Source organism: Osmerus eperlanus, chromosome 26, assembly GCF_963692335.1.
Source record: "Osmerus eperlanus chromosome 26, fOsmEpe2.1, whole genome shotgun sequence".
In the NCBI taxonomy this organism is placed as follows: domain Eukaryota; kingdom Metazoa; phylum Chordata; class Actinopteri; order Osmeriformes; family Osmeridae; genus Osmerus; species Osmerus eperlanus.
The window spans coordinates 1,319,678-1,336,993 of record NC_085043.1 but is presented as its reverse complement, the minus strand read 5'-3'; the positions used below and the strand labels follow the sequence as shown (position 1 = coordinate 1,336,993).

At 42.1% G+C, this 17,316-nt stretch overlaps 1 protein-coding gene across 3 annotated transcripts; it reads left to right on the top strand.

The window, feature by feature from the left end:
* Nucleotides 1-7,057: 7,057 nt before the first annotated feature.
* Nucleotides 7,058-17,078, top strand: nexn (nexilin (F actin binding protein)). Of its 3 annotated transcripts, XM_062452485.1 has the most exons (17): nt 7,058-7,208; nt 8,786-8,804; nt 8,835-8,905; nt 9,680-10,175; nt 10,488-10,679; nt 11,216-11,300; nt 11,439-11,587; nt 12,808-13,008; nt 13,127-13,303; nt 13,399-13,587; nt 13,672-13,863; nt 14,219-14,269; nt 14,637-14,831; nt 15,274-15,498; nt 15,608-15,796; nt 15,936-16,299; nt 16,430-17,078. In XM_062452485.1, exons 4-17 carry the CDS (start codon nt 9,711-9,713, stop codon nt 16,441-16,443), a joined length of 2,688 nt encoding a protein of 895 aa, XP_062308469.1. In that variant the 5' UTR covers nt 7,058-7,208; nt 8,786-8,804; nt 8,835-8,905; nt 9,680-9,710; the 3' UTR covers nt 16,444-17,078. The 3 variants fall into 3 exon arrangements, with proteins under 3 accessions (XP_062308469.1, XP_062308468.1, XP_062308471.1); XM_062452484.1 differs by lacking the exon at nt 16,430-17,078 and having other exon boundaries at nt 15,936-16,334; XM_062452487.1 differs by lacking the exons at nt 14,219-14,269; nt 16,430-17,078 and having other exon boundaries at nt 15,936-16,334.
* Nucleotides 17,079-17,316: the final 238 nt, after the last annotated feature.

Sequence of the window (17,316 nt, the reverse complement as noted above, 5' to 3'; positions counted from 1 at the left end):
CCCACAAAAACAAAAACACTAAATACCAATATTTGGATGCATCATCAACAAGAATTTCCCCTGATATTGTTTGACGACTTCTTGTCTGTTCCTGGATGGTATTGACCTCAGTCAATGTGAGAATGGACTTAACAGGTTTATGATGGGTCAATTGATTGACTTGGCACAATAATAGATGAGTATGAATTGTGTGTGGTTGTTGCTTTGAAGCTTAGGCTAACAACCCATGCCAATGGGTGTCTCAGAGTTTTGAATCATGAAAAAGTTGTTTGAAATTGTGAACAGCTTCATGGAGCCCTAGGCACAGGGCCAGGCTAGCCTTACTGTAGCTAGTACTTGTTAACTTACACTAATGACATTATGTGAGGGTATGTACCATAGACTAAACGGAAGTATTTTAAGCCTGAAACATTCTATCAATCTTGGCCTGAGGCAGTCTGAAGTGTCCAGTCGGACACATCGCCACTCCAAACTATACTGGGCATGTTGACCACCACACACCACCCTGAATCGTCAGCCAATCAAATTGTAACCTCTTTTTTTACCATTGGGACCAGTTTTCCTTATCAGAATCAGAATTCGGTTTATTCGCCATGTATGTTATACAAACACGGAATTTACTGTGGCAGGGAGGTGCAAGACACTAAACATATACAAATCTTAAATTAAGTACAAAAGTTTAACTATTTCTAAGAATTAAACAATCTAACAATACAACAATTTAAATATAAAATAAAATATATATAAGAATAAGAATGAGCAGCGTGAGTGGTCAACATAGTGCAATCGGATACTGAGATAAGGTGGCTTATGCATACTGTAATTGCCATTAGATGGACTTATAGTAGTTAAATAAGTGAATGAATGTCCTTTATTTGTTATGCCCTAATAAATCAGCATCAATTACCATAGCTTTTCATCGTAAGTTATGACTTTAAATAAAGGACAGAAACAACAGTAATTACTTGCCAATCGTTTTATAGCTGATGTGGACCTAAAATTGTGGCCATATTCTTCTGCTTCCACCCTGGCTGCACCTAAGCACAAACAAACATCTGTCACAAAGTGTTGCCCATGTAAACATTACAGTTTAGTTATAACAGCTGGGTAGCATGATAACAAGAAAGAACAAAAAAGTGTTCAAGCAATAACTTTTGTTTTCAATATTGTTTATTTCACAAATATTTTGTAGGAGGAATGTCTGCAGCCTCCAGCTCATTTTAATCATGTCTATGTTATTTAGCAGTCAGTCCGTTTTTACAGTAATTCTATAAAGCTCCATGAGTATTTTTTTTTAGCAGAGAACTAAAAGCATGTTTTTATTTCCTACTACTAGGTACCATTACACTTGTACCACTGACAGGAGCTCTTAAATGTCTATAAAGCTCTTAAACGACTCATTCATCGGTCAAATACTGTAAGGAGACAAGTTGTTAAAACATTTCTGTCTCCATAAGTTATTTTGTACTGATGCTATGTTCTTATTGATGCCATGTTGCCATTTTTGTTCTGATTCCATGTTGTGCTGCTTCGGGGATGTGTTCCCTGTCAGATTTGCTGTCAGCGTAATGTGTTTTCTTACGCCTTTCTTGATGTGCTTTGTTTGTGCTGGGTTTGTCTCATCATGATGTCATAGTTCCAGAGTTGCTGGTGTCTTCTGTTTGCTTTAGTGCTGCCTTTGTCTTACTTTTTATTGTGTCCTTCATTTTATTAGGATTTAATCCCTGTCCCTACAGGAGACCTTTTGTCTCTAACCAGAGTGTTTTTGTAAATTGGAAAATGTTCTACTTTAATTACTTTAATATAAAGGAGAAACTGAGACATGTTTTGTGATGGCCCACAGTCAATAGTCTTTCATCTAAGCGTCACAGCATTTTTGTAATGTATTATGTACACCCTGTGTGATTCATGTATTACTCTTGTGATGGCCACCTCTCTATCAGTGTCCCTGGCCTAGCATAGTGTCATCCTGATGGACCGTTCCTCTCCAGACAGAGCAGAGGATGGAAGGACTGTACCACTCCAACGGTGGGCAGAGGGGTAGCTGTGATGAAGCAGCTGGGGCTGGGGTCCAGTCTGCGTTGTCTCTGCTGCGTTGATCGGTTCTCACAGCTGTGGGACTATTTAAGGAAGCCCCCTTGTTGTCCTCGACAGCCTGCAAGTCTGTGGACAGGACCCAGCACTTCAGCCTTAGAATTCAAGTAACTAACTCCCTGTGACCCTACTGGAAGAAGTGAGACCCACAACCTCTGCCATTTTGACTTTCAAACGATCCCTATTGTGGCAACACACTCTCTTAATTGTACTTAACCCCTTTTGGTTAGACATGTTGTGGAGTGAAAAGTGTAAAACACTGTAAGCACGTCCTCATTTAGACCATTTAGTCAGTTATTTATGTTACCTATTAAAAGTCACCAAGTTCATAGTTTGTCATGTATTTTGTCCCGCTCTCTGAGTAAGACATGCTATGAAACCGGCATGCTCATCTCATTCTCAGGTTTCAGTCACTAGCATTAGCTGGAGATTTGGTTTTTCTAACAGGGGTTTTCCCAAGGACTGTGGGAGAAAAACCAATCATGCAAATTGAAAGGGTGGTTTAGCGGTCAATCCTCAAGTCCGGTATTATTTGTCTTAATTAGTATTAATTGTTTGAGCTTTACTCTTTATCTCGTGGTTTTATTAATGACATCCTGTCTGACGAAGCAGCCAGTGAGTCAGCAGCTGTGTATGGAGCCATTAGTTAGCAAAAAGAGCTGACAAATGTTTCCGAAGTAGTGTTCTATTTACATCTTTCAACAGAGGGGACTGTTAGCTCAAAAACATTCATGAGGGGAACCAGGCGCGTTGCTAGACATAAAGCTCTACTGGGGCATAGACCCCTCATTACTCGTATCACTTTTTTCTTCTTCCAAGCTTGCTGCATACAAGAAGTGTGCAACACAATGCACTATAGTGCAATAAATATGGGTTCTCTTATGTAGCAGGAAATTACTGCTGGGAATGTCAGAACCTTAAAGAACACAGGTACGAGGGTATAACAATGTAAAGGTCTTTATTAATCCGGACAATTGGTTCTCTATAATTCATGACCAGGGGTGGAATACTCCAGAGCACCAAGGAGGCTACACAGCCGCACCAGGGTAGTTCAGTCCTCCATCAACCACACTCCACCCTCCCCAACTCAGTGTACTCACGTCGCCCTCAAAGCTGGACCAAAACCCTTGTTAACACTCCAGCGTCACTGCAATTCCAGCACTCACTTACACAAGCACCAGGTCACCTACGTCACACGTGCGAGGGAGACCCAAATACCAAACTTCGGACTATGGCCTCCTCCCCGTACCCTGTTCTTGCCTCCCACCTGGTAATTTAAATAACCCTAGTTAAAATTGTACAAGACAAACAGACAGATAGGAGTGTACTTAACTCGCCACTTGGGGAGACCCTCCCCTGGAGTTTGTGACGCCGTCCGCTTTTCCAGGGAGAACGTTCGCTGGACGGCGTTGTAGGATTCTCCGCTTGAGGCTACAAGTCAGTTGTTGGGCAACCGTGGCACTCTCCTACTTCCCCGGCCTAACTGCTACAGGAGGTACTATACCTCTCCTACTTCCCCGGCCTAACTGCTACAGGAGGTACTATACCTCTCCTACTTCCCCGGCCTAACTGCTACAGGAGGTACTATACCTCTCCTACTTCCCCGGCCTAACTGCTACAGGAGGTACTATACCTCTCCTACTTCCCCGGCCTAACTGCTACAGGAGGTACTATACCTCTCCTACTTCCCCGGCCTAACTGCTACAGGAGGTACTATACCTCTCCTACTTCCCCGGCCTAACTGCTACAGGAGGTACTATACCTCTCCTACTTCCCCGGCCTAACTGCTACAGGAGGTACTATACCTCTCCTACTTCCCCGGCCTAACTGCTACAGGAGGTACTATACCTCTCCTACTTCCCCGGCCTAACTGCTACAGGAGGTACTATACCTCTCCTACTTCCCCGGCCTAACTGCTACAGGAGGTACTATACCTCTCCTACTTCCCCGGCCTAACTGCTACAGGAGGTACTATACCTCTCCTACTTCCCCGGCCTAACTGCTACAGGAGGTACTATACCTCTCCTACTTCCCCGGCCTAACTGCTACAGGAGGTACTATACCTCTCCTACTTCCCCGGCCTAACTGCTACAGGAGGTACTATACCTCTCCTACTTCCCCGGCCTAACTGCTACAGGAGGTACTATACCTCTCCTACTTCCCCGGCCTAACTGCTACAGGAGGTACTATACCTCTCCTACTTCCCCGGCCTAACTGCTACAGGAGGTACTATACCTCTCCTACTTCCCCGGCCTAACTGCTACAGGAGGTACTATACCTCTCCTACTTCCCCGGCCTAACTGCTACAGGAGGTACTATACCTCTCCTACTTCCCCGGCCTAACTGCTACAGGAGGTACTATACCTCTCCTACTTCCCCGGCCTAACTGCTACAGGAGGTACTATACCTCTCCTACTTCCCCGGCCTAACTGCTACAGGAGGTACTATACCTCTCCTACTTCCCCGGCCTAACTGCTACAGGAGGTACTATACCTCTCCTACTTCCCCGGCCTAACTGCTACAGGAGGTACTATACCTCTCCTACTTCCCCGGCCTAACTGCTACAGGAGGTACTATACCTCTCCTACTTCCCCGGCCTAACTGCTACAGGAGGTACTATACCTCTCCTACTTCCCCGGCCTAACTGCTACAGGAGGTACTATACCTCTCCTACTTCCCCGGCCTAACTGCTACAGGAGGTACTATACCTCTCCTACTTCCCCGGCCTAACTGCTACAGGAGGTACTATACCTCTCCTACTTCCCCGGCCTAACTGCTACAGGAGGTACTATACCTCTCCTACTTCCCCGGCCTAACTGCTACAGGAGGTACTATACCTCTCCTACTTCCCCGGCCTAACTGCTACAGGAGGTACTATACCTCTCCTACTTCCCCGGCCTAACTGCTACAGGAGGTACTATACCTCTCCTACTTCCCCGGCCTAACTGCTACAGGAGGTACTATACCTCTCCTACTTCCCCGGCCTAACTGCTACAGGAGGTACTATACCTCTCCTACTTCCCCGGCCTAACTGCTACAGGAGGTACTATACCTCTCCTACTTCCCCGGCCTAACTGCTACAGGAGGTACTATACCTCTCCTACTTCCCCGGCCTAACTGCTACAGGAGGTACTATACCTCTCCTACTTCCCCGGCCTAACTGCTACAGGAGGTACTATACCTCTCCTACTTCCCCGGCCTAACTGCTACAGGAGGTACTATACCTCTCCTACTTCCCCGGCCTAACTGCTACAGGAGGTACTATACCTCTCCTACTTCCCCGGCCTAACTGCTACAGGAGGTACTATACCTCTCCTACTTCCCCGGCCTAACTGCTACAGGAGGTACTATACCTCTCCTACTTCCCCGGCCTAACTGCTACAGGAGGTACTATACCTCTCCTACTTCCCCGGCCTAACTGCTACAGGAGGTACTATACCTCTCCTACTTCCCCGGCCTAACTGCTACAGGAGGTACTATATACCTCCCTTACCATCACAGGAACACCTTGACCCCCCTCACTAACTATCTTCATCGTCGGCAGTCCTTTCACCTGTGAACGCTAAGTCACCCCGTTCCACAGAGTGCACAACTAAGATCAGCTCTCCTTCTGTCTCGGCCCAGTCCCTTTTTAACCATTCCTCCTCCCTCCAGTAATCAGCCACACGTGCAAACGCTAATTAAATGAGCTCCGCAGCTCATTCCTATTACAATATATACTTCCTTTGTTTAACCAACTATAAGTACAGTTCAGGGAACTGCTTAATATCAGGTTTGGCAGGGACATCTATAATTAATGCCAGCTCGCTTCAATTATTTTGGCAATAATTGGAGCGCAAATAGGCCTACTGTAGCTTCATGTAATATAATACGTTGGACTCATGTTGTTTTTATGTTTGAGTCCAAATAAGATGATCGCTAGGCCTATTATTTAGAAAGTTTCTTTCGATTCGTAATGTGGTGACACACTGACTTCTGCAGTGACTGTTATAGCAAGCACAGAAGAGCGCAGACATGGAATTCTGCGGGCATGCATCCTTTTGTGTTTTTGGTTTAACTGTGTTGATTTTACAAGCATTGATTGCTATACTGAATTTCTTTTGGTCCGGAATTATGAATCTAAATGAATGCACTGACTAATAAACTACACTTTTAAAACTCAAATTTGAGATTTTATTGGGGCCCAGCAAATTCATACTGGGGCATGTGCCCCAGTAAAAGGGTCTAGCGACGCCACTGCAATCTTTACAAAGTATTGTCATTGGATTGTATGCCAATAAGAGTCCCTGAATTACTAAATTATAGGGGTATATTAATGTATAAATCTGAAAATTGTGACAAACCTGTTGTATGTATGACTTTTGAAATGATATGTATACCAACTGTTATTGCACACTGACAGGGTCTAGACTGATAGGGTCAATGCTGGGGATAATAACAGACTATCTGCTATCCCAAATAACTGATAAGACCTCCAGCCTCGAATTGACTACAAGAGGTAGTCAACTGATAATGTCAGTCCAGAAGTATTCCTCAGATAAACTAGAGGCAGTGAGAGCTCTTGATAAAAAGCAACCCACACTTTTGACATCAATTCCAATTTGAATATTTCTGTAATTTTAGACACAGTCAAGTATTTTGACAGGTGTATAGCTCTTGTTGATGCTTGTTTTCCTGCTGCTAATCATCATAACTTGCAACGGAAAAGCAGAGATAATCCATGCAACGTCCTTATTTGCCGAAGCAGAAAAAAACTATAATTCATTAAATAAAGTACTACTTATGTCGAGCTCTAACATTTTAATTATATTCGGAGACCACAGCCGCACCTGAACCGTGATACTAGCCTTCTGTGCGTGTGTAAGCCAACAGCTGAACCTGCCGCTGGCGCGTACGGAATGCGGTTGACGACTAAAGCAACAGCACTTTTATGGAAACCGCTCACCGATACGTAACCTCACCCATTCTACTTTGAGTTCCCGCAGACTGAAGTCTCACAGGGAACGCTCCGCTGTTCCTTGACTTTACACGTTGGACTATATCCTACTTGGCCTTACTTTTATTGAATACATTGCGTTTTGAAAACAAGAACAGGGATAACGATACTTAACAAGGTAACTTTAGAAGCTTATTTTAATGTATTTCAGAAATATATTGTAGTTGTTTTGCCTAAATGATTAGTGAATTAGACTTGTTGGGGATGAATTAGCATTTTACCTTTATTAAATGAACTGAAGTGTTTTGTTCAACGTTTGTTAAAATGTTTGATGTAATGTTTAAAATCTTCCATATACAGAAAATGTACAATCATGAATTTGGTAATGTCATGAATAGAACATGCAGAAACATTGTGTAGGCTATGTTAGTATAGGCTCCACTTGGATGTACACTACACAAAAATAACAAGAAGTAAACGCCTGCAGAGTTGCTTTAGTGACTTGAGTGAAAGTATAAATTCTATATATCCTGAATACTTGTAGTTTAGCAAGCTACACTGGACTGAGATTTTGAAACAGCTGCATAATGGAAGCCATAAATAGGACTCCTCTTGCCATGCCTAAATTGATACGATGAGATGGCAGTTCAAGTTCTTCTTAGTAAATCATTGTATGAATTAGGGTCACAATGTGTGTTTCTAAAGAACCCAAAGACAACACTTTCACAAATTTAAATGTTTACCATAATAAAGGCGTTGAGATAAATCTTTAGAAGTCTTTCCATAGCATGCGGTCAAAACTATATGAGCAAAAGGTTCATAGGTTATGTATATGGTGCTCCAAAAACTTTTCATTTAATCACAGTTTCCTTAGTCATTACAGAGAATGTCATTTGTATTCTAATGTGTGTAAACTTTGCTTTTTTTCTCCAAATTATCCATGCCTTTAGACAGACATGATTATATGCATTTTGATCACTACAGTGATTATATCTCCATCTATTTCTGTCTATTCAACCTCCAAGTTCAGCAAATAAGGCTTATCGAAAGCATCCCAACTGAGTGTAATGTGAGATTAGATCAGATCAAACTCTAAAGTGAAAAACTATTAAGAATGTACAATTTATTTTTGCTCACTCATATTTCTGGTAGATTTGACCGCTTTATCAAGATTCTTTGGAAACTCTGCCAACTTTAGCTTTGTCCAAGCACATATCACTCATCAGAAATAGCCATGATCACATGTCAGGGATATACAAGTGGGCTAAAATTAGAGTCCTTTGCTGTGTGCTCTGTTACGACAAACTGGGGAGTGGGGGAAGGGATCCCCAAAGTACCTGGCAAAGACATCCTTCCACACCTGCAAGGTGGTGGATTAAACATCCTAAATTAAACAAGTTTTATTATCTTGTTATGCCAAGTCAATTATACATACAATGTATTTGTTCTTTGATAACGGTTTCGTAAGGTTACTGGAAGCCTAACTTGTGTCTTGGTAAATCTTACTTCTACTCCCTTTACAGTAGCTATTTAAGTATGCATCTAAGACACTGCAAAAAAAGATATTGCCATCTAGTGGTCACCCCTAATCTTAATAGCATTCACCTCTCTTACGCTTTTACTTAAATTCTAACCAAAGTCAGTCAGAATTATAGAGCCATTCATTTGTAGCATTCAATACATCTCCAGTTGAAACTTTCAATTGAACATGAACACTGTTACAGTTATATACATGTTCTTCTTTTTTTTTTACAGAAGCAACAATAAACACAGACACTTTCTGTATTTCACTCAGTCAAACAGAAGATAGGTCTTGCACAATCCAGCCCGGGCCCCTGCAGTAAAGCCTTGGACTTGTGGTGCTCGCTCTACCTGGTGAGCCTCTTGGGGAGCCCCGCCACAAGTGACAGTAGTACTTGAGGCGCTAATTAAACCGCTGAGGCATTTAATCAGATTCCTCTCAAAATAGGATCTCTGAAGCTAGCATTGCTGTTCAATTGGCTAAGCGGATGAGGGATTTGTGTGTCTTATTGATACGTCTGACTGCCTTCCCATGAATGGTGATGCAAAGAGTTTTACTATGGTTGGACTATAGATACAACAGATCAGATAGGTACTTGGACTGGTACAATACGGTTGTAGCCAAGAGGCTTGCTCTAGCTCAGCAGTTTGGAGAAGCTTCCACATTACACTCCTGTAACTCCTGCCAGAATGGGTTCTTTGGGTGTAAACTTGCAAATCGCAGCATTTGATTGGTTGGGAAGTTTGCACAGGGACTTGGAGGATAATAGAGTTAAAGTGTTACTTTAGTGGAAGATATCCTGTGACAGGTTCTTGAAATAACAATGCTAGTATAATTTTTTTACAAACTTAATTATGGCATGTCTTAAATACCCCAAAATATCAAATGAACTAAGTTAATTACTAATAATCACTCAAATTATTTTATAAATCAGGACGAATCATTATGATGTAAATGAAAATGCTATATCATTTGTATTTAGGAAGTGTAGTTGTTTGACAAACTGATTTTCATTCATTGTATTATTTTACAGCATTGAAAATGACATTTTGCAGATGTCCTGCAAAAATATCTAGTTGTTTTACAGTGTTGATTTTCTAATTGGCATGTACATGTATTTTTTGCAGGTAACATTCTACTTGTCATTGTGGCGCAAACATGACTGAGGTGGAAAATAACATGACACAAGACAACATGGTTGATGTTGCCTATGACATGAGTGATGATGCACACAATATAAATGATGTAATACACAATGAAAATGACACAGCACAAGGGGATAGTGATGAAGCTTACAAAGACAACGATGAGACGCACAGCGAAAATGATGAATCACAGGACAAGAATGAACAAGAAGACAGTGACCGACCACACAAAGACCAGGATTTAGCATTCTGCGAAAAAGAGAAATCAGACAGCAAGAACGATGAACGACATGATATGGACGATGTGACACATGAAGAAATTGATGAGGCACACAACAATGATGACATGGCTAATGGGAATCCCACTGTCAATGGTGTTCCACATAACTCTAACGATGAGGCAACAGAGAACAATGATATGACGCAGAATACAAATGATGGCTCACAAAACATCTCTGAAGTTCTACTGAAACAGGAGGTGAGCCATGATCATGGTAATCTCCACATGTATTTGGATGTTTACTTATATAACATGTATCCCAAAGTACTTTCAGCTCTTCACATTACCTTCACATAGGCTCAGTACAATATATCTCTTCATGTCCTTCTAATTATTCCATATGTAATTATTCTATATTTCTAAAATCATTCAATATTTAATCTCCACACCAATGGCTGTCATTATTCTCTGGTTTTCCTTTAAACTCTTTCTCAAATGAGTTTTCTCCAGTTGTTTCCAGTTGATCTTCTAGTCCGTTTCATTCATGTCGTCTAATGTGTTGTGGCACAGAAACTGCTTGGCTCCAAAAAGGCAGTGGCGCGTAGTTATGTGCCGAAGCTGAACAAGGGCGACGTGAAGAACAAGTTTGAGGCCATGCAGAAGGCCAGGGAGGAACGTAGCAGGAAGAGGAACCAGGACGAACACCAGAAGAGGAAGGAGCAGTACATCAAGGAGAGAGAGTATAACCGCAGGAAACAGCAGGTCAAACCCCTTCCATTAACCGAGGCCGCCCTGCATGGCATGAGGCATGGCTGTCCACGACGTTGCCGGTGTGTTTGAGAAAGAATTGTCCGCGCCACTTCAAAACTACACACTACACCTAGTTCTACAGCACGATCCCACCATCAAGAAACAGAACCCTTTTAATTCAAACTAAATCCATTTAACATAAATTGGTGCTTGTATTCATATATCGTTTGTTGCCTAATCACAAGCATACATTTAAAAGGGCTTCCTATCAGACAGCGTTTGTTGTCTGATAGGAGGGATTAACAGTGAAACAGAGAGAGAGCCCTCCCTCTGAGACAGAATGCAGACTCGCTGATCTCTACCTCTGTCACAACAGCATCCTCCAATCACAGGCATTGCTGCTGTCCACATGACCATGCTATTACCAGGGATTATGCCCCAGAGTGTTTGCTAGGACCAGCATGGCTCTTGAGATGGCAACTTTGCAAAGCAGATGATCCCAGATCAAGCATAACCTCACCACAATCTCCTGACTGATCTGCCTGCAGATAAAAGAACTGCTTGCCTCTAGTGATGAGGAGGAGGAGGTGAAGCCGGCCAAGGTTGAGAAATCCTACGTGCCCAAGATTACAGGTAGGATTGGTCGGTGCAGGGAAGGGGGTAGTGGGGGATGGGGGGGAGCGCCACAGGTGGCCCCACAGTTGAGCCGAGGATACTAAACTCCCACCATTTGTGGTTGTCTCATGGTGTCTTCTATGTACGGTTCTTCAGGCAGTGTGAAGGGAAAGTTTGCCGAAATGGAGAAGCAAAGACAGGATGAGGAGAGGAAGAGAATGGGGGAAGAAAGGAAGAAGCGGGCGACGCAGGACACCATGGAGAAAGCCAAAATTCAGAAGGAGCTGGCCAAGAAGGCTGCAGAGGTATGTTCGCTTCGTGAATGTTTGTAGGGAAAAAGATTTGGAAAATGGGACAGTGTTGGCTAGCTCTGCTAAACCACTTTCTCTGTGGAGAGAATGGCTTCCATGTATCTGTAATCATTCAGGTAATCCTCAGCTGCCTGGCGGATCAGTTATTTTAAGAGCCATTTGAAAGCCAGTTGGTGTGGCCTGAACATAAAGCCAGCAATGGAGTGCTCCATCAATACAAGCGCTATGGCAGTCTGGAGAGTAAAAGGAATTTATAACTTTTCAACCATGTCTATGAACCAAAATAACGCCAGTCATCACCCTTTAACAAAAAACAAACAACGGGTTTCTGGGAAACTGTATTTCCAAAATGATAAAGTAATATTTGTACCTACATTGTGCATGCGTACACATATCCATTGCTCCAGATAAGTAATTATGGGCAATTACATGCTACTTATTGCGCCTAATGTTCTTGCACCTAATTAATTTAATCCCATTAACAGAGCAGAGGTGACTAAAATCAAGGTAAATCAAGAACATAGTTTTTTTGTTGTTACATATTTCAGTTTTTGACCCATATTTACTTTTCTTGAGAGATACTTTAACTTGCCATACAACTGGCAGTGCCATGTTGGCACTGGGCTGTAATTATTGATTACAATTGATTGTAATTATTGAAATAAAAAAATTGTCATAACAAGGGTATGGGAGACACACATCTGAACTCTTCTGGCACAATTTAACTTGTACTCACTTGCTTTGTTGAAATAATTGGAGCCATAATACTTGGAATACTGAAATATTTGTAATCATGCATTGAGAGCTACCCTGCACCGGACAGTGTAAACAAAGGAAATTCTGAGCGAGTGAGTTGGTAGCGATTGTGCCAGCATGCTTGTTACTGACACAACCTGGGCCACAGACACTGCCAGGTGAAGACAGCATGTGACTGGCAACTGTTTCCCACACTAGTGACAGACTGAATTAGCCCCTATCCACCTCCTCCTCTTCTGCTCTGTGACCAAATTAGACTCTCCTATCTTGGGGCTGACACTCACTGACTGACCCACTGTAACTGTCAAAATGTTCTCTTGTAGAGATTGTTTATCAGCCTGTTTGTGGATTGGTGTGTGTGTGCGGTTCTAGAAGCATATTATATATGTTTCTATATATATATTATATATTCTAAATATATAAGTAAAATCTATTTTTTTATCATAACCATCTGCCAGGAGGGAGATGACACCATACTGGTGCGTGTGGTGCCAGCCAAGCCCTCTCGACCTCCAGGCAGGATCAAAATGAACTTTGAGGACTTGGAAAAGAATCGTGAGGAGGAGCTAAAGAAGAGGACAGAAGAGGAGAAGAAGAGACGCTATGATGAGAACAGACGCTCCTTCAGAGATGCTAAACGGCATTCTGTCGTTGTTCAGGTTAGTTTAGGGAAGTCACTTAGGGATTTATCAGTGGAGGTAAAACTCTTAATCTCCTAATACAAATTCTAATTACATGTGATGGTTGTCCTGAATATAAATATTTTGTCCTCAAAAGCCTGATGATGAGGACAAGCTTCCAGAGAAGGAGCAGGTTACTCCTGGAAAGCTGAAATTGACCTTTGAGGATCAGGAGAAGGAAAGACAGGAACACATGAGGAGGAAGGCTGAGGAGGAGGCAAAACAGCGTTTAATGGAAGAAAAGAGAGGCTTTGAGGAGGCCAAGCTGGAAATGGTGATGTTTTCCTAACATAACTACTCCTTCAGGGAAGTACAAATACTAAATTGTTCAAGATGGCAGCAAAAATAACGGTTCAAAAACACTTTCAGGGAGAAGAAGTGGAAGACTCCCAGGGTGCTCAGGAGGAGAGGGAGGATTTCCGACCAGGAAAACTTAGGCTGAGTTTTGAGGAACTGGAGAGACAAAGGATAGAGGAGGAGCGCAAGAAAGCAGAAGAGGAAGCCAAGAGACGCATGAAGGAGGAGAGGAAAGCTTTTGCAGAGGCCAGGAAGAGCATGGTGAGTTTGAGCCTCCACACTGACAGAAAATAAGAGTCTCGTGTGATTTGATTATTTGAACCGTCTTTGTGTCCCTTTCCCCAGATGTTGGATGATGATGATGAGGTGTTGCTAGCCATGCTGAACCTGGAGAGCAGTAAGCCAGGGAAGCTGTGTGTCAGCTTTGAGGAGATGGAGCGCCATAGAAGGGTGGAGGAACAAAAGAAGGCAGAGGAGGAGGCCAAGAGGAGGCTGGAGGAGGAGAAGAGACTCTTCGCAGAAGCTCGCAAGAGCATGGTGGGATTGTATGGCACACACTTTCTGCACGTGTCTGAAGCCGCAATGACAAATAAGGGGCCGGTTTCAAAGATTGGATTTGCTGTGGTTGCCAGTGATCACTTTGAATCAATAATTTTGAAAGGGGCCAATGCTGTGCCTTCTGAAATGCACTCTGCTTGATATCATCTGAGCACATATACATGTCAATTGACTTAAAACTAACCCTAATGTTAACATCAAAGGGTGCGTTTGATTTGAATTAAATCCTATTCTAATTGGACTCTAATATGAGATTAATGAATCACACATTTTGAATAGCCATACGTATGCTCAAATGATATTTTCTGCAATGTCTTCTACATTTTTCTTCAAGAGCCCGGGTGTGGATGAAGAAAAATACAAAGCTACATATAGACATGGAGATGTAAGATGTTTTCAGTTTAAAATCACTGTTGCATTTTAACAAAATAAGTACGACGTTAATGACCATTTGATTCATTCGTATACACATACATGTGAGTTTAATGTGATGCGTCATATAATTCTGTCTGGACATTCATTCTGCACATTATGCTGCTGTTTCAGTTTGAAGAATGTTCCCCAAAATGTATTGTGATGGTATTGTATTGTCACTCAAGGAAAAGCCACTACTTTATATTTACTTTATACTTGGATTTTGTGTGCTGCTGCCTTATGACAAAACTTTCAGGTGTAAGAATTGGATTTATTGAATTGTGGGGCACCAGGAGGACTCATGAGTGACTCAACCCTTTGTCTGTGTGTATTCACAGGGACAAGATGTGGAGGACGTCATGGTCAGGAGTGAGTCACAGGAAGCACTGCATCCAGGGAGACTGGAGATCAACTTCGAGGAGTTGCTGAAGCAGAAACAGGAAGCTGAGAGGAGAAGCAAGGAGGAGGAGCGCAAAAAGAAAATGGAGCAGGAGAAACTGGAGTTTGAACAGCTTAGACAAGAGATGGGAGAGGTATGCTTTAAATGTTTAAAATATACAATTATCAACATCAGGACAAGGACAACAGCAGGGGTCTCTGTAAAGCAAAAGTTAACAATTTCTTTTTTAACTAAACTGCATAATCATGGAAAACGTTGTAACTGAGTTAACTACTTGTACTCGCTGTAAATTATATTATTGTTGCTTGCTTTCCTACAGGAACACTCTTTCACTTTTGAGGTTCATGTTGTTTAATTTGTAACTTGTTTAACTACTTGCTCTTATGTTTCTTCCCATTGACACTTGGTTGCTTATCACAATGTATGCTCATGTTTTGGCTTCCCGCAATGTTTTTTGGGGCTATCTCGTCATTGACCTATGCACTTTTTGTAAAGCTCTCTCTTGGAAGTCGCTTTGGATAAAAGCATCTGCTAAATGAATAAATGTAAATGTAAAACATGTTTTCTCTCCGAAGGATGAGGTCAACGAGAGCTCAGATACTGTGAGTAAAGAATATGAGGAGCTGAGCAAGCTCAAGAGGACCGGTTCCATCCAGGCCAAGAACCTGAAGTCCAAGTTTGAGAAGATCAAGCAGTTGACTGATGAGGAAATACAGAAAAAGATTGAGGAAGAGAGAGCACGGAGGAAGGCAATTGATGAGGAAATCAAAGAGAGAGAGGCGGAACGATTCCAGGAGGAGGTATGAGTATCTTTGCATTAGGAAAACCTTTCTAGAAATTTAATCGTTTTTGACAGGTTACCACAGAGCATTACTCTAGTGTCACATAATTAGGCTCTGTTTTTCTCAGGAGGGTGACGAAGGAAAAGTGGATGGCGGAAAGACAGATGACTCTCCATTCAAACAGAAGGTGGACATGCGTGCTCGATTTGAACAAATGGCTAAAGCCAGAGAAGAAGAGGAGAAGAGAAGAGTAGAGGAACAAAAGCTCCAGAGGATGCAATTTGAGCAGCAAGAGATTGATGCCGCCCTCCAAAAAGTAAGTCCAACTCAACCTCAACCATTTCACATAAAAACAGTGGACAAACTCAAGCATGACATTCTGGAACTAGCCTACAGTAGTAGTGTTTCTCATGCACTAATTGTGGTTTGTGATACCTTGTGTCATGTTTTGGCAGAAAAAAGAGGATGAGGAGGAGGAGGAGGGAAGCATCATCAATGGCTCTGCCGCCTTCGAGGACGAGGAAGACCATGCCAGGTCAGGGGCACCATGGTTCAAAAAGCCCCTGAAGAACCAATCAGTGGTGGATGCTGAGCCAGTTAGGTTTACCGTGAAAATCACTGGGGAGCCAAAGCCGGAAGTGACCTGGTGGTTTGAGGGAGAGACGCTCCAGGACTGTGAGGACTACCAGTACATAGAGAGAGGAGAGACGTACTGTCTCTACCTGCCAGAGACCTTCCCAGAGGATGAAGGAGAGTACATGTGCAAAGCAGTCAACAGCAGGGGCACCGCTGCCAGCACCTGTATCCTAACGATAGAAAGTAAGACTACCTTAGTGTGACTGCATGCCTGCATGACACCTACTAGTTTTCTGGATGTTCCATCACTAGTGCACCATTTGCTCGTCTCCTCATTGGCTTGGATAACCGCTCTTCTGTTTCTCTCTTCCAGCTGAGGACTACTGATGCTCTCCTCTTTATGGAACTTTCCCTGCTGTCTCCCATTCTTTTTAAAAGTCATCTCTGATGGTAGGGCCAAACAGCAGAGGGAGTAAATTAGCAGTATGCTTGCCATTCCTCCAAGGGAGAAATACACAACATGACAAATATAAGATGTTGTTGTTTACGTATCGCTTATCAGTAAAGCTGCACTCCCCGTTAGAATAGTAAGAAATCTGTGCCAAAGCAAACGTGATTTTCCCCATTATTGATTACAGTAATAGCGCATAGATCATAGGGATTTTAGCATCTTGGAAAATTCCTCTCACAAGTGTGTCCAGCCTATGGAAATTCCTGTGTACATGTAGGTAGACCTTACACTGTAAACACAGTGCATTTGAAAATTGATTATTCAAAAAAATATTGAGAACCATTATTGACCATTATTACTGACAATTTACACTGTTTAATTTACATCATATAAAATGTTTGGTTATAATGTACACTTAGATTTGTATTCATAATTCATAAAATAGTTTTTGTGTTAAATGAACTTTGACACTGTTGTTTTAAGGTTTTAAATAGAGACAGTATAGGTGGTAGAGTAGCCTAACTATTTGTGATATGTTGTTATTTAAAGATTTAATAAAAAGTGCTGAATACCACTTTGTCACAAAATTATTTGTCTCAATATTTTCTCTATTTATTTTGCTTTTATTAGAAAAGGAAATATATGAACACGTTGATCTATTCCTGTTCAATGCTATATACTACAGTGCTTGGTATATTTATACTGTATTACAGTATAACTCATAAAATGTAACATATTGTGCCATTCGACAGAAGTGTTAGATAGGTACTTACGCACATTGCACATTTCTACAACAAACCAACTAATGT